Below are 23335 nucleotides of genomic sequence, written 5' to 3'. Positions count from 1 at the left end.
ACAGTAATGTCGACAGCTAAATGGATGCGGAGGATGTGACAAAGAAAGGTGAAGCTGGCAAATGTTTACTGGTTGCTCAGGAGGGAAAGGGGAAGTCAGATCTGTTGAAGACATTTGACTTAGTTGTGGAATAAGTAGGGTAGAGGAGCAAGCATTGCGTGAGTATTGTGTGTGCCAGGCAGTTGCTTTTAGATTACAATACACTTTTTTGGACCATTTTGAACATTGTAAACAACACTAATTAAATAAGTGTACCAGAGAGTCTGTTCTAACGAAGAAAAAACAGTTGCATTCGTGAATTGTGCTTTATTTATTGTTAATCAAATTATTGTTTTCTTGCTCAAACAGTGAGCAACACCTGTCACTCAAACATTTCTCTCAAAACATAGGGATGTCGATTCGTACAGGACTAGTATTATCAGAGGACCTTGGAGTTTGGTTATTCTGTCTGGAATTGTTACTCTCCTGCCATGTACAAGTTACTGACATGGCAGATTCAGACAGGACTAAAATGACAGATGTGGTGTTTTGTGCTTGTGCACATGATTACATTTCCCGACCACCCCCAGTAAAACTATTCCCGTCCGAATAGGGCTTTAGGCAAGGGCTGTTTCCTCCTCTGCTGCTGCTGCCTCAGCAGCAATGTTCTCAATCGCAATATGCTGGTTAATTTTGCTATTATGCACGTAGCAACATAGGGAAAAGTGCCAATTCTACGGCGCACTGAACCTTGTTTCAGAACCACTGACAGCGTCCATGTCCAACGCGGGAGAAAGCACACATTTGTTATAAAATAATATTTGATTTATTGCACCATTGTTTTTAATTAATATAACCATTTACAATTTCAGTATCACATGTCTTAGATTGATGGACTGTGCCATCCCGTGGCCTCCGCAATGGATTAGTCCTTGGAGACAGGCGCAAATCAAACAGGTGTGCACCATTAAAAAAACATTGACTGCTCGACTATCGACCACACAATCAACCATTCAACTAAATTGGGTCAGCCCTAGTTGATTTTGTGGTCAATGAACTATTTCTTTGTGGATTTTGATTATTGCTTGCAGTGTTCTAGACTAACTTTTTCCACTGGTGGCACTGGTGCTAATAACGTTTTCAGTTGATGGCACCAGCACATGATTTAATTGGCAAAAAAGATCCACTCTGTGGCAATAATGACTTGACCTGTGTCCCATAATGTGCCTGCATTCCATACAGAACCAGGCTAATAATGACAAGCCATCTTTTAAATTAGCATGCCCTTGCAGGGCTTGACATTCAGATAAATTTGCCAGTGGTACACCGGGCCAATGCTAACTGAAAGCTACTGGCCCGAATGAAAAGAATACTGGCCCGGGAAAGTGGATGATGCGTACATAATTTTAAATGTTATCTTTAATTTATGGGCTGAGCAAGTAGCCTATAGCCTATAAAGACCTACCCTCCATACACACGTAATTACATTTTCATTTGACAATATCATATTTACATTGATTGTTTGGAGGGAAGAAATAAAACCTTTCCAAAATCTCAAAAAGTGTGTTATTGTTAGCGATTTTGAACAGTCAGTCAATTGCAGGGCCTATAAAATCAGTTTTACCTTTTAGTAAATCCCGTTTCCTCGGTTTTGTTTTTCCAGGTTTCCTAATTTTCCTTGTTTTTTCAGTTGTTGTTTTTTTTATAGAAAAACGAAATTAGATGTTCAAAGTCCACAATTATAAAAAATTAATTCATTGTTTATTTGTAAGTTATTGGCTTTAGGTGAGATTATTCTTTACAGAGTCAAGTATATTTGTCCAGGCCTCAATTATTGCTTGACTAGCACCATTCATTCTCGCTGTCGATTTAATGTTATAACTTCTAATAGTAACTGTATCCACTGGCGAGTTGGGAGAGCGTGAAGTGATTGCCATCTAGGAGACAACATCTTTTTTTTCAACAGTGCTGCCTGCCAGCAGTAATTGTTTCTGATTGATTGAGAGATTCCAGGTATCCACTTGGTCATTTTGTACATATATATTAGGTTTTCTGTAGCTACTACATGTGTCCATCTCTCATTGATATCAAATTATTAGAGGTACACAAGTTGTTTTTTAAATAGGTCACTGTAATTTTATCTACGGCCACTGCGCGTAATGGTCATATGGGCGGGTATTCCAACTGTTTCCAATGTAATCTTTTTTACGGTTACCTAGGTTTTAACTTGGACCGCTTTGTATGTATATAATCCTTTATGAGCATATGTACTGTACCTTTGTGTTTAATTATGATTGACTATGCACTTAATTGAATTGTTTCCACACCCACCATGCATCATGTGCGTAATGGTCATGTGAGGTGAAATGTGTATATTTTGGGGTTTTGAGTCTGTTTGACCTGACGAAGATCTGTTTCAGATCGAAACGTTGTCATTAAATTGGTAAATTTGAGAGCATAAACAGTGTGCGGACCGTTCTGTTCTTTACAAGTATTCTTTATTAGCCCAGCACTGCCGTTTTTAAGGATGTGCGTATGACCACAAACTTTTCTGTAGATAGTATTTCCTTTTCATATGACGCACCTCCATTTGTGTGTCGATCTGAGATGACAAATCGAAATGAAGAGGATTTTAACCTCCATAAGACATTTGAATTCACAACGGAAGATTATGCCCGCGTTATAACACTTTGTTTGACAATCATGTTGATCCAGTTAAACAACAGATTCACTACAAAAGAGACTGAAACACCTATATGACAGAGGGACTCATCTGCATCTCCACGCTGTCACTTTGAATGACTATTTGGGCAAGAAACTGATTCCATGAGGCCTTAGAATCCAGAAGGCACCCACAATCTGCAGAGACAATGAGACTTTGTGACCGGTGGTGCTAAATATCGAACAAATGCTCATTTGTGTTCATGGCTCGCATTTTTCATGGATGGATTATGTGAGAAGATACAAGCGGTGAGATTACAACTGCACGCCTCAATAACTGACCCAGAGAAACTCACAAGTATGGAAAGCACACTTCTGAAATTCAAGACTGACCTGGAGTAGGACATCAGAGCGAGAAAGATAAAGGAATTCGATCGACACGCCAATGACTATAAACAGAACGAGGTGTATCTGGGGAGAGGGAATCCCCAGCGAGGCCGTAGACAAACGAGCAGTGGCGTCAGAGACAACCAACGACAGGCTACCCCACCACCGCACTCGAGTGCATCTTCTCTTGATGCAGATCTGGATTACAGCTATGATTCCTATGGTAGTGGAGATTTTTTAGGATAGAAGCGAGGGGGAAGAGAAAACCCTCAATGGCCCAAGAGGGGTCAGCAGCCCCACGGACTAAATGCGCACCTCAGCAGCTTGTAGGCTATGCGTGGAAGCCAGGAGATGCTAAACATATTTATGTTCATTAACGGTCAATTACCATGAGACCAGCAGTCATGACAATTACCAGCTGACAACATTTCATGACCGCCACAGCCCTAATCATTATAAAACACCCAGGTTTGTTTGGGGCTGATGAAAAAGCAGCCAGTTTGTAAAAATGGTTCTCTATTCTATTTGTCTTTTTGGATGTTTCTTGGAGCATTGCTATATCAATATGGTTTCTTGTAGGGATGCACAATATATCGGTGAACATATTGGAATCGGCCGATATTAGCTAAAAATGTCTACGCCATATGTCTAGTTTAACGCCGACGTTAAAAACCGATGTCAAAGCTACCATGCATACCTATATAACGTAGGTACGTGATGTAAAATGTTGCGCTACACGTGCAAAACAATTCCTAACCTAGCCCACACAATGTCTGCTGTGTGGATCGAGCAGTCATTTGAAAGATTAAGACATTTTCAGCGAGGCAACTCAAAGGCGAAATCCATTAAAGCCAAGATAATGGAATTAATTTCCCTTGACAATCAACTGTTCTCTGTCGTGGGTGATGTTGGCTTTCGCCGACTGGTCGAGCACCGGTACACACTACCAAGTGCGCTATTTTTCAAATGTTGCCCTACCGGAGTTACACAGTAATAGTGTCACTGCTATTAGCTTCACGACATACATACTATGGAACGCCGTTTGGGTCTTTGTGTGTCAAAAAAGATACAGTAGCACTGTCAAAGCTGTACAAAAAAGTCTGCAAACACCGGCCACGAACGATGTGTTTACACGATGTGTTTACAATACCGCGTTGGTAATAAAGCATAATTTGTTTGACCGCAACTTCTGCAGTAGCTAACTTTAGCTTGGTACCTAGCTAGCACCAATAAAACGAGCCTGAAAACAATGACCAGTAGAAACTGCAGTCATTTTCATTATTCTTAGCAATGATTTAGGAATCCTTGTAAGTATTAGCTAGGTTTCCACTTGTTGTTCGCCTATTGAAATTGATTAGCTAGCCAGCTACTTAATCCTGTTGGGGCTAGGGGGCAGTATTTGCACGGCCGGATAAAAAACGTACCCGATTTAAACTGGTTACTACTCTTGCCCAGAAACGAGAATATGCATATAATTAGTAGATTTGGATAGAAAACACTCTAAAGTTTCTAAAACTGTTTGAATGGTGTCTTTGAGTATAACAGAACTCATATGGCAGGCCAAAATCTGAGAAGATTCTATATGGGAAGTGCCCTGTCTGACCATTTCTTGGCCTTCTGTGGCATCTCTATCGAAAATACAGCATCTCTGCTGTAATGTGACATTTTCTAAGGCTCCCATAGGCTCTCTGAAGGCGCCAGAAAGTGGAATGAGATCTCTGCTCTCTCTGGGCTAGGTACAGGAGCGCTGTTTGTGAGTGGTCAGGCTGGTGGCTCAGAGACAGGAGATGCGCGGCCCCGAGAAGTGGCCATGTTTTTCTTTCAGCATTTGAACGAAAACAACGTTGCCCGGTTGGAATATTATCGCTATTTTACGAGAAAAATAGCATAAAAATGGATTTTAAACAGCGTTTGAAGTACGGTAATGGAATATTTTGAATTTTTTTGTCACGAAATGCGCTCGCACGTCACCCTTCGGATACTGACCTGAACGCACTAACAAAACGGAGGTATTTGAATAGAACTATGGATTATTTGGAACCAAAACAACATTTGTTGTTGAAGTAGAAGTCCTGGGAGTGCATTCTGACGAAGAACAGCAAAGGTAATCCAATTTTTCTAATAGTAATTCTGAGTTTAGTGAGCCCCAAACTTGGTGGGTGTCAAAATAGCTAGCCGTGATGGCCGAGCTATATACTCAGAATATTGCAAAATGTGCTTTCGCTGAAAAGCTATTTTAACCTGTCTGGGCAAACGTCCCACCCTAGTCAACAGCCAGTGGAATCGCGTCGCATGAAATACAAAACCTCATAAATGCTATAACTTCAATTTCTCAAACATATGACTATTTTACACCATTTTATAGATGCACCTCTCCTGAATCGAACCACGTCGTCCGATTTCAAAAAGGCTTTACAGCAAAAGCAAAACATTAGATTATGTTAGGAGAGTACCCTGCCAAAACAAATCACACTGCCATTTTCAAAGCAACTAGATGCATCACAAATACCCAAAACACAGCTAAATGCAGCACTAACCTTTGACAATCTTCATCAGATGACACTCCTAGGACATCATGTTACACAATACATGCATTTTTTTGTTCGATAAAGTTCATATTTATATATAAAAACAGCATTTTACATCGGCGCGTGACGTTCAGAAAATATTTTCCCTCAAATGTTTCCGGTGAATCAGCGCTACAATTTACAAAATTACTATTCGATATATTGTCATTCAAAGAATTATAGATTAACACCTCGTGAATGCAACCGCATTGCCAGATTTAAAAATAACTTGGAAATCACACTTTGCAATAAACGACGTGGTATGCTCAGAAAAATAGGCTAGGCGATACATGTTAGAAACATCTTGGAACCATCTAAAATCAAAAATACTATTGTAAATATTCCCTTACCTTTGATTATCTTCATCAGAAGGCACTTCCAGGAATCCCAGGTCCACAACAAATGTAGTTTTGTTCGAAAAAGTTAATAATTTATCTCCCAATAGTTCCTTCTTGTTAGCGCATCCGAAGGCTACTCATAATGTACTGAAGCGCGCGGGACTTGTCATCACGAATGTGCAAAAAAAATATATTTACGTTCGTTCAAACATGTCAAACGTTGTATAACATAAATCTTTAGGGCCTTTTTCAACCAGAGCTTCAATAATATTCAAGGCGGACGATTCCATTGTCTTACTAAACGTTTCGGGAAAAAAAAGGGTTCCCATGGGCGCCTGCGTCATAGTAGTAATAGCCCTCCCCCTGTGACCAACTTCCCAAGCCTCTCTTTGGGTCAGTTTCTACCATAGAAGACTCAAACCACTTTGTAAAGACTGTCGACATCTAGTGGAAGCCTTAGGAAGTGCTAAATGATTAATAAGTCCCTGTGTGTTTCAATGGCAAAGGTTTGAAGTGATTCCACACATCAGATTTCCATTTCCTGTTACGATTTGTCTCAGGGTTTTGACTGCCATATGAGTTCTGTTATACTCACAGACACCATTCAAACAGTTTTAGAAACTTTAGAGTGTTTTCTATCCAAATCTACTAATTATATGCATATTATAGTTACTGGGCAGGAGTAGTAACCAGATTAAATCGGGTGCGTTTTTTATCCGGCCGTGTAAATACTGCCCCCTACCCCCAACAGGTTAAAATCTGACACCGCGATTGCATAAAGGAGTTCTGTATCTATAATTCTTAAAATAATTTATGTATTTTGTCAACGTTTATCGTGAGTAATTTAGTAAATTCACCGGAAGTTTTCGGTGGGTATGCTAGTTCTGAACATCACATGCTAATGTAAAAAGTTGTTTTTTGATATAAATATGAACTTGATTGAACAAAACATGCATGTATTGTATAACATAATGTCCTAGGAGTGTCATCTGATGAAGATCATCAAAGGTTAGTGCTGCATTTAGCTGTGGTTTTGGTTTTTGTGACATATGCTTGCTTTGAAAATGGCTGTGTGATTATTTTTGGCAGGGTACTCTCCTGACATAATCTAATGTTTTGCTTTCGCTGTAAAGCCTTTTTGAAATCGGACAATGTGGTTAGATTTACGAGAGTCTTGTCTTTAAAATGGTGTAAAATGGTCATATGTTTGAGAATTTGAAGTTATAGCATTTTTGAGGTATTTGTATTTCGCGCCACGCGATTCCACTGGCTGTTGACTAGGGTGGGACCCAAACATCCCACCTAGCCCATAGAAGTTAATGAAAGCCTATCCAACATAATCCAGGTAGAGTCAGGAATTCCCTAGGCTAGCTGTCTAGGCCCTTTACTTTTTTCAATCTTTACTAATAACATGCCACTGGCCTTGAGTAAAGCCAGTGTGGCTATGTATGCGGATGACTCAACACTATACACGCCCACTATAATGGCGCCGGAGGGGATGGCTGCCGTTTTACGTGCACCTAACCAACTGTGCTATTTTGGTACTTTTTTCGCGTTGTTTATAACACACTATCTACCGAGAGAGTTCTCATCTATATTATTCGTAGCTGTCTATTTACCACCACAAACTGATTCTGGCACTAAGACCACACTCAACGAGCTTTATAAGCAAACAAGAAAATGCTTATCCAGAAGCTGCGCTCCTAGTGGCCGGAGACTTCAATGCAGGCAAACTTAAATCCGTTTTACGTCATTTCTACCAGCATGTCACATGTGAAACCAGAGGGGAAAACCCCAGAAATCGTAGACCCATGGGTCCCCAGATCCTTAAAATTCTACAGCTGCACAATCGAGAGCATCCTGACTGGTTGCTCACCGCCTGGTATGGCAACTGCTTGGCATCTGACCGCAAGGCGCTACAGAGGGTAGTGAGTACGGCCCAGTACATCACTGGGACCAAGTTTCATGCCCCCCCATTTGTTTTTACACTGCTGCTACTCACTATTTATTACCTATTCATAGTCACTTCACCCCTACCAACATGTACAAATTATCTCGATTAACCTGTACCCCTGCACATTGACTCGGTATCCCCTGTATATAGCCTCATTATTGTAACAATGGTGCCGGAGAAGAAGGCTGACATTTTACATGTCCCAACCGATTGTAATTTTGTTTGTTTATTTGCCTGGTTTGTAACACATTTTTTATAAAAAATTACAGGCAACATCCACACTGAGCTAAAAGGCTAGAGCTGCTGCTTTCAAGGAGCAGGACTCTAACCCGGAAGCTTATAAGAAATCTCGCTATGCCCTCCGACGAACCATGAAACAGGCAAAGTGTCAATACAGGACTAAAATCGAATCGTACGACACCGGCTCTGACACTCGTCAGATGTGGCAAGGCTTGCAAACCATTACAGACTACAAAGGGAAGCACAGCCGAGAGCTGCCCAGTGACACGAACGTACCAGACAAGCTAAACTACTTCTATGCTCGCTTCGAGGCAAATAACACTGAAACATGCATGAGAGCACCAGCAGTTCCGGAAGACTGTGTGATCACTCTCTCCGCAGCCAATGTGAGTAAGACCTTTAAACAGGTCAACATTCACAAGATCGCAGGCCCAGACAAATTACCGGGACGTGTACTGCGAGCATGCGCTGACCAATTGGCAAGTGTCTTCACTGATATTTTCAACCTCTCCCTGTCCGAGTCTGTAATACCAACATGTTTTAAGCAGACCACAATAGTGCCTGTACTCAAGAACACTAAGGTAACCTGCCTAAATGACTACCGACCCGTAGCACTCACGTCTGTAGCCATGAAGTGCTTTGAAAGGCTGGTCATGGCTCACATCAACACCATTATCCCAGAAACCCTATAACCTGGGACTAAACACCTCCCTCTGCAACTGGATCCTGGACTTCCTGACGGGCTACCCCCAGGTGGTAAGGGTAGGTAACAACACATCCGCCACGCTGATCCTCAACACAGGGGCCCCTCATTGGTGTGTGCTCAGTTCACTCATGACTGCACGTCCAGGCACGACGCCAACACCATCATTAAGTTTGCCGATGACACAATAGTGGTATGCCTGATCACCGACAACGACGAGACAGCCTATAGGGAGGTGGTCAGAGACCTGGCCGTGTGGTGCCAGGACAACAAGCTCTCCCTCAACGTGATCAAGACAAAGAAGATGATTGTGGACTACAGGAAAAAGAGGACTGAGCACGCCCCCATTCTCATTGACTCCAGCCACCCTAGTCATAGACTGTTCTCTCTGCTACTGCACGGCAAGCGGTACCGGAGCGCCAAGGTCCAAGAGGCTTCTAAACTGCTTCTACCCCCAAGCCATAAGACTCCTGAACATCTAATCAAATGGCTACCAAGACTATTTGCATTGCTCGCCCCCTCTTTTACACTGCTGCTACTCACTGTTGTTATCATCTATGCATAGTCACTTTAATAACTCTACCTACGTGTACATATTACCTCAACTAACCGGTGCCCCCACACATTGACTCTGTACCGGTACCAACCCTGTATATAGTCTCGTTATTGTTATTTTACTGCTGCTCTTTAATGACTTGTTACTTTTATTTGTTCTTCTAATCTTCTTATTTCTTCTTCTAATTTAAACTGCATTGTTGGTTAAGGGCTCGTAGGTAAGCATCTCACGGTAAGGTTGTATTCGGTGCATGTGACAAATAAGTTTTGATTAGAAGTTTTTACCACAGCGAGTGAAATCACCGCAACACTTAATAAAGAGCTGCAGTGAGTTTCAGAATGGGAAGCAAGGCTTAAATTAGTCCTAAATATATAAAAAAAACTAAGAGCATTGTATTTGGGACAAATCATTCACTAAACTAAAACTCAACTGAATCTTGTATTACATCATGTGGAAAATGAGACAGTTGAGTGACTAAACTGCTTGGAGTAGCCCTGGATTGTCAACTGTCATGGTCAAAACATGTTTATACAACAGTAGCTATGGGGAGAAGTCTGTCCATAATAAAGCGCTGCTCTGCCTTTTTAACAACTCTATCAACAATGCAGGTCCAACAGGCTCTAGTTTTGTCGCACCTACAGTGGTTGCTCCACTAAACGTTTTGCTATTATGCTGCTGGACAGAGGTAATTTGTGGTTTAGTACGGTACCCTGCATCACCACTTCATTGCTCCAGACCAGCGCAAGGGGGAGTTGGAGCACTGATTATGCTTTTGGGTCCTACCATGTCTCTAACTGACAATGAATGGGCTACATAAACCTAAATAGAAACTGATAATTGTGCACGACTTCAGTATTACTTACTAAAACTGTTGTTACACTAAGGTTATTCTTTTATTTTGTTAGGATTATTTTGGTCTTACTGTAGGCCACTCCCGACCGGTCACGTTATACAGCGCCTGAGTGGTGCAACGGTCTAAGACACTGCATAGCAGTGTCATGTCTTTGGCATCAGCTGAGAAGGCACTACAGAGTTGATAAATATTAACCTCTCTGGGCTAGGCGGGACGAAATCGTCCCACCTACGCAACAGCCAGTGTAATCCCGTGGCGCGATTTTCAAATTCCTCAAAAATACAAAAACTTCAATTTTTCAAACATATGACTATTTCACAGCATTTTAAAGACAAGACTCTCCTTTATCTAACCACACTGTCCGATTTCAAAAAGGCTTTACAGCGAAAGCAAAACATTAGATTATGTCAGCAGAGTACCAAGCCAGAAATAATCAGACACCCATTTTTCAAGCTAGCATATAATGTCACAAAAACCCAGAAGACAGCTAAATGCAGCACTGACCTTTGATGATCTTCATCAGATGACAGACCTAGGACATTATGTTATACAATACATGCATGTTTTGTTCAATCAAGTTCATATTTATATCAAAAAACAGCTTTTTACATTAGCATGTGACGTTCAGAACTAGCATACCCCCCCGCAAACTTCCGGGGAATTTGCTAACAATTTACTAAATTACTCACGATAAACGTTCACAAAAAGCATAACAATTATTTTAAGAATTATAGATACAGAACTCCTCTATGCACTCGATATGTCCGATTTTAAAATAGCTTTTTGGTGAAAGCACATTTTGCAATATTCTAAGTACATAGCCCAGCCATCACGGGCTAGCTATTTAGACACCCGGCAAGTTTAGCCTTCACCAAAATCAGATTTACTATTATAAAAGTTTGATTACCTTTTGTTGTCTTCGTCAGAATGCACTCCCAGGACTGCTACTTCAATAACAAATGTTGGTTTGGTCCAAAATAATCCATCGTTATATCCGAATAGCGCCGTTTTGTTCGTGCGTCCCAGACACTATCCGAAATGGTAAATCAGGGTCGCGCGCATGGCGCAATTCGTGACAAAAAAATTCTAAATGTTCCATTACCGTACTTCGAAGCATGTCAGCCGCTGTTTAAAATCAATTTTTATGCAATTTATCTCGTAAAAAAGCGATAATATTCTGACCGGGAATCTCCTTTTTGGCAAACAGAGGAAAAATCACAAAGACGGGGGCGGCCAGGGCACGCGCCTAAGCCCACAGTCCCTTGATCGGCCACTTGAGAAAGGCGATAATGTGTTTCAGCCTGGGGCTGGGATGACGACTTTCTGTTTTTTTCCCGGGCACTGAGCGCCCATGGAAGACGTAGGAAGTGTCACGTTAGAGCAGAGATCCTTTGTAAAAGATAGAGATGGCAAAGAAGTTCAAGAAATGGTCAGACAGGCCACTTCATGTAAAGGAATCTCTCAGGTTTTGACCTGCCATTTGAGTTCTGTTATACACAGACACCATTCAAACAGTTTTAGAAACTTTGGAGTGTTTTCTATCCAAAGCCAATAATTATATGCATATTCTAGTTACTGGGCAGGAGTAGTAACCAGATTAAATCGGGTACGTTTTTTTATCCAGCCGTGTCAATACTGCCCCCTAGCCCTAACAGGTTAACAATTGATATGCTAATCGTTTGCACATGAACGCTCACTCATTCGGAAACAATTGCAATCAATATATATATTTACGCTCAGTGTGTTGTCGTGATCTTTGTTGGAGAGTTTCGTCCTCTCTCTCTCTCTCTCTCGGTTAGAATGGATATTTCAAAGCGACATTCATTAATGTCGTTATAGAATGAATGTTTCGTCGGTCTTCGCGTTCAATGACACCAAATTTCTAGCTGCAGACTAGTAACTAATATCAAAGACTTGTTATTATTCTGTCGGTATCGATAGTCTAAAGTTTAACCACATGGTATGGTTAAAGTTCAGTAGAGGAATGCATGGTCAAACCTTGGCTCTCTCTCTTCTCGAGGTAAGCTGGTCTAAAGAAAGTCACCCTGGGTGGGGCTTATATACTGAACGTAGAAAAGGCTGTCACATGACGCCTTGTCCTGTCTGTGTCCCTGGGGGCGTGCCGATGACTTAGTTAAGCTTTGAACAGAAATACAATTCTCTCACATTAACATCAGTACATAGCATCTGAACATATTCCAAATAGGTTTATCCTTATCAATTGCATACAACCATTTAGATGTAAGTCTTATAGCTGAGGCTATTATATAAACATTATTATGGTAATATGGCAATATTGTTTCTCATGAGTTGTCATAAAAATTGTACCAAGCGGACCAGTTCCTAGCTGGATTCTTCACCGATCTTTTATACCTTCTCCAGAACCTAAATGTCGTTCGGTTCTCCACTCCTGTGAGGTGGAAGAATCCTTTGTTCTCTATACGAAACCCACTCTGTCTCCGCCTTCACACAGCCTTGTGTCAGAAGTATAGAGGTCGGGGGATGGTGCATAGAAAACCCAGAGTGCAACGTCATGACAGCAGTGCAAGCTGTTTTGCTACAGATGCTGGTTCAATACCCGTGCCGCCCTCGACTGGGAGACCCATGAGATGATTGTAGGTTTTTGGTTTCCCTCCCTCTAAAAACAGAAATAAATCATTATAAATAACAAACTGGCTTTATTTACAAATTAGTAACAATGTCTCACGCCATGGTCAAGAATGGCCTTTTTCTCGCTCATTTTACGTTATTTGAAAACGAAGTAATCTCCAAAATATTGTTATTTTTTAAACAAAGCTATTATTATTATTATTATTATTATTAATTTAGAATGATATAAAACCATGTTGGATATTCTCACAGATATATTATTAACCCTGTTATTAACATAACAATATATATTGGTCATATTGTTCATGGCTCCCACGTGGCGCACAATGGGATTGCCTTGCAGTTCTCCAGCTGTGTCCACTGAAAGCATGCAAGGTTCAAGGCACGAGGGTTGGGGGCAAGGGATGGGCCGCAGAGCCACGCACATAAGACCAACCTAGCCCATGGGGAGGGGGAGGAGAAAGGGCGAGGGGAGGGGGGGGGGGGTAGACCCCCACCCTGCCATACTGGCAACACTTTAACCTCTATGGGCTAGTTGGGACGCTAGCGTGCCACCCGTGGTGCACTCCATCAACAGCAGGTGCATTTCAAGAGCGGCAAATTTGAATCCAAATAAATGTCAAAATTCAAATTTTTCAAACATACAACTATTTTACACCCTTTGAAAGATAAACATCTCCTTAATCTAACCACGTTTTACGATTTCAAAAAGGTTTTACGGCGAAAGCATAAATTTAGAGTATGTTAGGACAGTACATTTACAAGAGTTGTGTGTAATGTTTTGTCAATTCAAAGACAGGGTCACCAAAACCATAAAACCAGCTAAAATGATGCACTAACCTTTTACAATCTCCATCAGATGACACTCCTAGGACATTATGTTAGACAATGCATGCATTTTTAGTTCTATCAAGTTCATATTTATATCCAAAAACAGCGTTTTACTATGGCATTGATGTTGAGGAAATCGTTTCCCTCCAATAACCGGCAGTCAAGTCAGCGTCACAAATTAAATAATTAAAATTAGAAAACATTGGTAAAATATTATATTGTCATTTAAAGAATTATAGATTTACATCTCTTGAACGCAATCAACTTGCCAGATTTAAAAATAACCTTACTGGGAAATCACACTTTGCAATAATCTGAGCACTGCGCCCAGAAAAATACGTGTTGGGATACAGACTAGACGTCATGTTGGGGAGATCTAAAATCGAAAATACTATGTAAATAATCCATTACCTTTGATTCTCTTCATCAGATGTCACTTCCAGGTATCACAGGTCCATAACGAATGTAGTTTTGTTCAAAAAAGCTCATCATTTATGTCCAAAAATCTCCGTCTTGTTAGCACATGATCTAAGCCAGCCGGACTTCTCGTCATGAACGAGGGGAAAAAATATATTTACGTTCGTTCAAACATGTCAAACGTTGTATAGCATAAATCATTAGGGCCTTTTTTAACCAGAACATGAATAATATTCAAGGTGGACGAATGCATACTCTTTTATAACGTATTGGAACGAGGGTACCCAACATGAACTCGCCCGCCAGGTGTCTAATGGGCTATCATCGTTCCATGGCTCTTGTTCGGTCAGATCTCCCTCCAGAAGACTCAAAACACTTTGTAAAGGCTGGTGACATCTAGTGGAAGCAATAGGAAGTGCCAAAATATTCCTCAGCCCCTGTGTTTTTCAATGGGATAGGTTTAAAGGTAATACAACACATCAGGTATCCACTTCCTGTCAGAAAATGTCTCAGGGTTTTGCCTGCCAAATGAGTTCTGTTATACTCACAGACACCATTCAAACAGTTTTAGAAAATTTAGGGTGTTTTCTATCCATATGTAATAAGTATATGCATATTCTAGTTACTGGGTAGGAGTGGTAACCAGATTAAATCGGGTATGTTTTTTTATCCAGCCGTGTCAATACTGCCCCCTAGCCCTAACAGGTTAAGGGGCATTGCACTAATAATGGCGCTGACTAGGGAAACGTTCCCTCTGTTCTTAGTGCCAGTCTGCATGTTCAAACTAAAACAATGTAACTAATAATGGCATCTTTATGCATTCGTTAATAAAATAATGATAAAAATACGCATTCAAAATGCCAATGTTTATTTAGTTATGGATCTATAACGAATTATTATGGGAATAAATATCAATGAATTACAGAAATGTCCTCCAATCCTCTATGTAATTATTGGCGTCACGTCATTTTTTTCGATATACTGTAGACCTTTCGTAGGAGACATGAGTCTCACTAGTGTTGAGTAATGTGCTGTTAAAAGTGGTGTAGGTCTTACTTATTTCAAGAGCATATTGAAGTTAGAAGCAATAGGATTTGAAGCAGTAGCCTACAACTATTTTAGCAGCATTTTGCGCTGCTCTGAGACAAGCATGGGGACTGGTCTTGATAAATCAATGAGATTTTTATTTTCACTGAATCTCCGTTTGGGTATTGGTTAGTCTAGAATTAGAAAATGAGGGTTTAGAAATGTAACCTTTTTTTTACTAGGCAAGTCAATAAGAACAAATTCTTATTTATAAGGACAGCCTACTCCTTCCTCTCCGTCTGGGAATTGAACCCCGGTCTCCCTCATGCCCGCACGACACAGGGATTCTTTAGCTAAATAGCCCAGTACTGTACTCCCAACCGTCACGTTGTACAGCGCCATATTTTCCGTTCCATCCTAACGGAAACCCTGAGTGTTCTTCGTTTTTCCTAGAATAGAAACACCATAATTTTAATCAAATTAATTAAGCAAGTACCAGTCAAAAGTTTGGACACACCTACTCATTCCAGGGTTTTTTCTTTATTTTGACTATTTTCTACATTGTAGAATAATAGTGAAGACATCACAACTATGAAATAACACACATGGAATCAGTGAAGAACAATTTTTTTTTACAAGGACAGCCTACTCCTTCCTCCCCTTTGGGGAATTGAACCCCGGTCTCCCGTGTGCCTGCATTCTCTAGTACAGCCACTATTGAAGGCTGTCAAATGCTTCTCAAAGATGCCCCCCGGTGGTCAAACTGGCACTAACTAGCATTAATGATACCAGTGGTTCACACTTAAATAACGTGCCATAGAATTCTGCGGCACCATGCAAGCTGTGCTGCAGTACGCTGCAACTTTTAAAGGACAAACCACTTTAGACTACTGTCCAGTCGTGTAGTCAGGTGCCACAAAGAAGGACCTCTGAAAATTACAATTGTCGAGGAACAAGGCAGCACTACTGGACCTTAAATGTAAATGGGGAGCTAACATGAATAATATGCATGTAATTCTCTCATGGCTCAAAGTGGAGGAGGTTGACTTCATCATTACTTGTTTTTGTAAGAAGTGTTGACATGCTGAATGTACACCCATGCATACCCCACAAGACATGCCACCAAAGGTCTCTTCAGAATCCCCAAGTCAAGAACAGACTATAGGAGGTGCACAGTACTACATAGAGCCATGGCTACATGGACCTTTATTCCACATCAGGTAACTGATATAAAAATACACCTTATGGAACACCGGGGACTGTGAAGACACACACACATACACATGATAAGACACACACTCTACAAACACGTACAGATGGATGTTGTATTGTAAATATGTGATAGTAGAGTAGTGGCCTAAGGGAACACACTACATGTATTGGGTAAAGTGTTATGTAATGTCATGTAATATTTTAAACTGTATATACCTGTCTTAATGTTGCTGGACGGCAGGAAGAGTAATGGGGATCCTTAATAAATACAAAGTGTAAGGTGCTGGAGTACTGAAAACAACAGGGTTTCCAATAATTCTTTATTACTTGTTAAACAAAATCTCTCTCTGAGCAATTGTGTTAGTATAAAATAATATACTTTTCAATATTTTTGGCGCATGCAACATAGCTCAGTATTTGTGTTATTTATTTTAGACAGTCTGTTTTGCTCATTTTGTATCAAGTGTGCCAATAATTATGGACCTGACTGTATATAGCTGACCGAGCTGTGGCTCAGCCAGCACCCTCACTTCTCACCTCTGGCAATCCACAGGCTGTACAATGGGAACACTATTGGACAGCAGTTTGGTCCCAAGTGTAACCGTGGCGATCGTATTGGCTGTGGGATCTACCTAGAGGCATTCGAGGATGGACAAACGACGGTCTTCTTCACCAAAAATGGAAAAGAAGTAAGCTAAGATTTTAGTCTCTTTCACACACGTATGCCTACTACATACAATCATGCTCTTGCTGTCATTTGAAAAAGATTACTGCACCTCCCTCTGGTATTCATATGTTCTATGATATGTAACAATGAATGCAGATTGCGCCACATATCAGAGATGGGAGTCTCAATTTTGTAGTCTTACTCTCGAGACCACATACTGTACATGCAGTCAGGGTCAAGGGTCTGGTCTTAGTCTGGGTCTAGTACTCAATGGTCCTGGACTGGTCCAGACTCAGTCTCTGTCACCCATATGACATATTAGTAACATTGTGTTTGCGTTTAGGTGGGCACGGTGGTGGTCCCAGCGTCTCCAGAGGCGCTCTACCCGGCCGTGGGGATGCACTCCCTGGGGGAGGCGGTGCAGCTGGACCTGCAAGCGGAGTGGGGGATGGAGAAGGAAGACGGACTGATGATAGTGGACAGCCACGAGGACGAGTGGGGGCGTCTCCATGACGTCAGGGTCACCGGCTCGGTAAGGTCCTGGCTTTGCCTGTTGTCTACTTCATACATAATTAATGTTATTCACATAGTCTTCTTCTGGTGATTACATTACACCTCATCTGCTCAACATATACAAGATGTAAATTGTGTATTACTATGAATAACATCCTTTGTATGAAGAGAGAGGGTATGGTTAAGTTCCAATGTCCATACTAGTATACCACTTAGAATGCATGCCGAATACTTTGCTTCATTCAAGTAGTATGCCAGTGTGGATATCGGAAATAGTCCTTATATGTTTGTATCTGTGTTTCTGTCTGTGTGTGTTTGAATGTTGGTGTCTGTTGGTAACTGCTGAGTGGATACCTGCCTGGTGGTGTTTGGCAATGGCATGCTTGCTGAAGGCAGCAGTTACTCTTGCTCTGTGAAAACAGCCTTCATACTGTCATGACGTTGCCCTCTTTGGGTTTTCTATGCACCATCCCCCTACCTCTGTCTCCCACACCCAGGCTCTGTGAGAGCAGTCGTAAATTCCTAAAGAGAATGTCCTGCCTCATGGCCACAGTATGGAGACACAGTGGGTTTCATAGAAAGAACCAAGGAGTTCTTCCACCTCACAGGACTGGAGAACTGAACGACAGTTATGTTCTGGAGAAGGTATAAAAGATCGGTGAAGAATCCAGCAACGAACTGGTCCGTTTGGTACAATTTTGTGAAGCTCATGAGAGACAATACGGCCACATTACCATGGCGCTGTTTATATAATAGCCTCAGTTGTGAGACTGACATCTAATGGTTGTATAAAATGAATGAATAAGGATAAAGCTATTTGGAATATGTTGGGATGCTTGTAAGATGTTAATTTGCGAGAATTGTATTTCTGTTTAAAGTTTCACCAAGTCATCGGCACGCCCCCATGAACAGATGGGACCTGGCGTCATGAGACAGCCTTTTTCTGTTATTCCGAATATAACCCCCACCCAGGGTTTCTATCACCAGACCAGCTTACCTCGATAACGAGAGGGCCGAGGTTTGACCATGCATTCCTCTTTCTGAACTTTGACCATACCACGTGGTTAAACTCTTAGACTATCGATACCGACAGAATAAGAACAAGTCTTTGATATTAATTACTAGTCTGCTGCTAGGAATTCGGTATCATTGAACGCGAAGACCGACGAAACATCTGTTCTATAACGACATTAATGAATGTCACTTTGAAATATCCATTCTAACCGAGAGAGAGAGGGAGAGCGAGAGAACGCGAGGACAAACTCTCCAACAGAACGAACTTTTCAACAAAGATCCCGACGACACACTGAGCGTAAATATATATATTGATTGCAATTGTTCCCGAATGAGTGAGTGTTTATGTGCAAAGTATTAGCATTTCAATTGTTATAATTATCAACCCTTTTGTCTAACAAGCCGCCATGCCGGTTTAGCCCACTAGGGCACATTCCTCTATCATTTCTTTGTAACGATATCTACTGTTTGTTATGCATTTCTGTGAATTACTGAGTTAGTAAGTAAATGATTTTAAGACAATTGATGTATGGATGACTCATAGTGAAGACTGGGTTCGTGCAGATAACCAACAATTTACGACGTTTGGAATGAGACTGACGAGGTAAACGAATACATCATTAACCTGTTAGGGCTAGGGGGCAGCATTGACACGGCTGGATAAAAAACATACCCGATTTAATCTGGTTACCACTCCTACTCAGTAACTAGAATATGCATATACTTATTACATATGGATAGAAAACACCCTAAATTTTCTAAAACTGTTTGAATGGTGTCTGTGAGTATAACAGAACTCAAATGGCAGGTCAAAACCTGAGAGATTCCTTTACAGGAAGTGGCCTGTCTGACCATTTGTTGAACTTCTTTTCCATCTCTATCATTTACTAAGGATCTCTGCTCTAACGTGACACTTCCCACGTCGTCCATAGGCGCTCAGAGCCCGGGAAAAAACAGAATGTCGTCATTCCAGCCCCAGGCTGAAACACATTATCGCCTTTCTCAAGTGGCCCATCAAGAGACACTAGCTTATGCGCGTGACCCCGACCGCCCCCGCCTTTGGGATTTTTTCCTCTGTTTGCCGAAAAGGAGATTCCCTGTCGGAATATTATCGCTTTTCTACGAGAAAAATGTCGTAAAAATTGATTTTAAACAGCGGTTGACATGCTTCGAAGTACGGCAATGGAATACTTAGAATTTTATTGTCACGAATTGCGCCAAGCGCGTGACACTTCTTTACTATTTCGGATAGTGTCTGGAACGCACGAACAAAACGCCGCTATTCGGATATAACGATGGATTATTTTGGACCAAACCAACATTTGTTATTGAAGTAGCTGTCCTGGGTGTGTATTCTGACGAAGACAACAAAAGGTAATGACATTTTTATAATAGTAAATATGATTATGGTGAGTGCTAAACTTGCCGGGTGTCTAAATAGCGAGCCCGTGATGCCTGGGCTATGTACTTAGAATATTGCAAAATGTGCTTTCACCAAAAAGCTATTTTAAAATCGGACATATCGAGTGCATAGAGGAGGTCTGTATCTATAATTCTTAAAATAATTGTTATGCTTTTTGTGAACGTTTATCGTGAGTAATTTAGTAAAATGTTAGCGAATTCCCCGGAAGTTTGCGGGGGGTATGCTAGTTCTGAACGTCACATGCTAATGTAAAAAGCTGGTTTTTGATATAAATATGAACTTGATTGAACAAAACATGCATGTATTGTATAACATAATGTCCTAGGGTTGTCATCTGATGAAGATCATCAAAGGTGAGTGCTGCATTTAGCTGTCTTCTGGGTTTTGGTGACATTATATGCTGGCTTGAAAAATGGGTGTCTGATTATTTCTGGCTTGGTACTCTGCTGAGATAATCTAATGTTTTGCTTTCGTTGTAAAGCCTTTTTGAAATCGGACAGTGTGGTTAGATTAACGAGAGTCTTATCTTTAAATGGCTGTAAAATAGTCATATGTTTGAGAAATTGAAGTAATAGGATTTTTAAGGTTTTGAAAATCGCGCCACAGGATAGCCGTGGCTGTTACGTAGGTGGGACGAATTCGTCCCGCCTAGCCTAGAGAGGTTAATCAGAAGACTCATAGATCAGATATTATGATATCTGAAAGTTATATTAGGAAAATTATAACTTTAATCTGAATATTTTCCTTGGTGCCCCGACTTCCTAGTTAATTACAGTTACACGATTAATCAGTTTAATCGCGTAATAATAATTACAGAGTTATTTGATAAATATGTCTTCAGTTTTAATGATGCCAAAGACACGACAATACTTTAGCTACACCTGGGATTATCTCTACACACCTGTAGATTACCAAAGTCTGTTTAAGGTGGAAAACTAAGGGGGAGGCCTGGAATGCTTGCTGCTTCAGAAGGAATTTTGATATGAGAGCATGGAGTCTTCCTTTGTTGACTGAACCCTTTACCACATCCTTCAGATCCAAGAGAAATGTCATGGGTTGTCAAGGTGTGACCTAATCATTCATATCGTTTCATAATAGTTTTCTTATTGATAACACTAATCAGTGATTTGTGGTGTTTAGTGTTGTTGTTAACCTGTGAAGGCAGGTAGCCTAGTGGTTAGAGTGTTGGGCCAGTAACTGAAGGTTGCTAGATCGAATCCCCGAGCTGACAAGGTAAAAATCTGTCGTTCTGCCCCTGAACAAGGCAGTTAACCCACTGTTCCTAGGCCGTCATTGTAAATAAGAATTTGTTCTTAATAACTGACTTCCCTAGTTAAATAAAGGTTAAATTAAAAAATATAAATTCATAAACCTTTCAGTTTGGTTGCCTGGCAACAGCAGGGCTAGACGTTTTGCGGTTAGGTTTCTAAACCCAGTTGCCCAACATCGCGAGACTTCCTGGAATGCTTGTGATGCAGATTCGGCAGACCAGACCGGGGTTTGGGGTTTATTTGTAAAATAAATAGTCTACATCTAAAGCCACAACCTAGATTCGCCCCAATGTCTTAAGTAGCTGTGCATGTTATTACGACAACCTCTTGAACGTGACAAACTGTCACGTTTTCATTTTCATCAAAAACAACTTTATATCGAAGGAGCGCCTTTGATTTGACGAAATGCACATGCCCAGTTCGGTGCGAGACGACCGTTAGACCTGGTGACGCGTTTCTGTGCATGAGCTTAGCTAGCCAACGTCGCCATCACATCGCCTACAAGCGTGATCGGGGATTTCTATTGGAGAAGCAATTACTACATACACTATGTGGACACCCCTTTAAATTTGTGAATTCGGCTTTTTCAGCCGCACCCGTTGCTGACTGGTATAAAATCGAGCACACAGCCATGCAATCTCCATAGACAAACATTGTCAGTAGAATGACCCGTACTGAAGAGCTCAGTGACTTTCAACGTGGCACCGTCATAGGATGCCACCTTTCCAAAAAGTCAGTTTGTCATATTTCTGCCATGCTAGAGCTGCCCCGGTCAACTGTAAATGCTGTTATTGTGAAGTGGAAACATCTAGGAGCAACAACGGCTCAGCCGCGAAGTGGCTGACAGAACAGGATTTTGGAATGAGATGTTCAATGGGCAGGTGTCCACATACTTTTGACCATGTAGTGTATCGTCATTCGAAACCATATTTGGTTAGGTTGACAGTAAGAGATTTCAGTTTTTTTTAAGCAGTGTTAACCTGTTATGGCTAGGGGGCAGTATTTTCACGGCTGGATAAAAAACGTACCCGATTTAATCTGATTATTACTCCTGCCCAGAAACTAGAATATGCATATAATTATTAGCTTTGGATAGAAAACACTCCAAAGTTTCTAAAACTGTTTGAATGGTGTCTGTGAGTATAACAGAACTCATTTGGCAGGCCAAAACCTGAGAAGATTCTGTACAGGAAGTACCCTGTCTGACCATTTCTTGGCCTTCTTTGTCATCTCTATCCATTACAAAGGATCTCTGCTGTTACGTGACACTTCCTACGGCTCCAATGGGCTCTCAGAGCCCGGGAAAAAGCTGAATGACGTAATTCAAAGCCCTGGCTGAAACACACGAGCGCTTTTGCTAAGTGGTCTATCAGCGGACAAAGGAATTAGGCGCGTGCCCGAGTCGACCCCATGCTGTATTTTCTTTCGTCTGTTTACCTAATTGCAGATTCCCGGTCGGAATATTATCGCTTTTTTACGAGAAAAATGGCATAAAAATTGATTTTAAACAGCGGTTGACATGCTTCGAAGTGTGGTAATGAAATATTTAGAAATCTTTTGTCACGAAATGCGCCATGCGCCCGACCCTTATTTACCATTCGGATAGTGTCTAGAACGCACAAACAAAACGCCGCTGTTGGACATAACTATGGATTATTTTGGACCAAACCAACATTTGTTATTGAAGTAGAAGTCCTGGGAGTGCATTCTGACGAAGACAACAAAAGGTAATCAAACTTTTCTAATAGTAAATCTGATTTTGGTGAGTGCTAAACTTGGTGGGTGTCTAAATAGCTAGCCCTGTGATGCCGGGCTATCTACTGAGAATATTGTAAAATGTGCTTTCACCGAAAAGCTATTTTAAAATCGGACATATCGAGTGCATAGAGGAGTTCTGTATCTATAATTCTTTAAATAATTGTTATGTTTTTTTGTGAACGTTTATCGTGAGTAATTTAGTCAATTCACCAGAGGTTTGCGGGGGGTATGCTAGTTCTGAACGTCAAATGCTAATGTAAAAAAGCTGTTTTTTTTATATAAATATGAACTTGATTGAACAAAACATGCATGCATTGTATAACATAATGTCCTAGGGTTGTCATCTGATGAAGAT

General features: G+C 41.0%; 1 protein-coding gene across 5 annotated transcripts in view; it reads left to right on the top strand.

Moving 5' to 3' along the window:
* LOC106583288 (SPRY domain-containing protein 3) overlaps positions 1–23335 on the top strand; it is a 96920-nt gene that overhangs the window by 26997 nt on the left and 46588 nt on the right. For all 5 annotated transcript variants that reach the window (XM_045705076.2, XM_014167269.3, XM_045705075.2 and 2 more), the window contains 2 exons: positions 16888–17023; positions 17345–17533. In XM_045705076.2, coding sequence (XP_045561032.2) covers positions 16888–17023; positions 17345–17533 — 325 coding nt within the window. The remainder of the gene's footprint in view (positions 1–16887; positions 17024–17344; positions 17534–23335) is intronic.

Source organism: Salmo salar, chromosome 22, assembly GCF_965601325.2.
Source record: "Salmo salar chromosome 22, fSalSal1, whole genome shotgun sequence".
In the NCBI taxonomy this organism is placed as follows: domain Eukaryota; kingdom Metazoa; phylum Chordata; class Actinopteri; order Salmoniformes; family Salmonidae; genus Salmo; species Salmo salar.
This window is presented reverse-complemented; position numbering and strand designations above follow the sequence as displayed.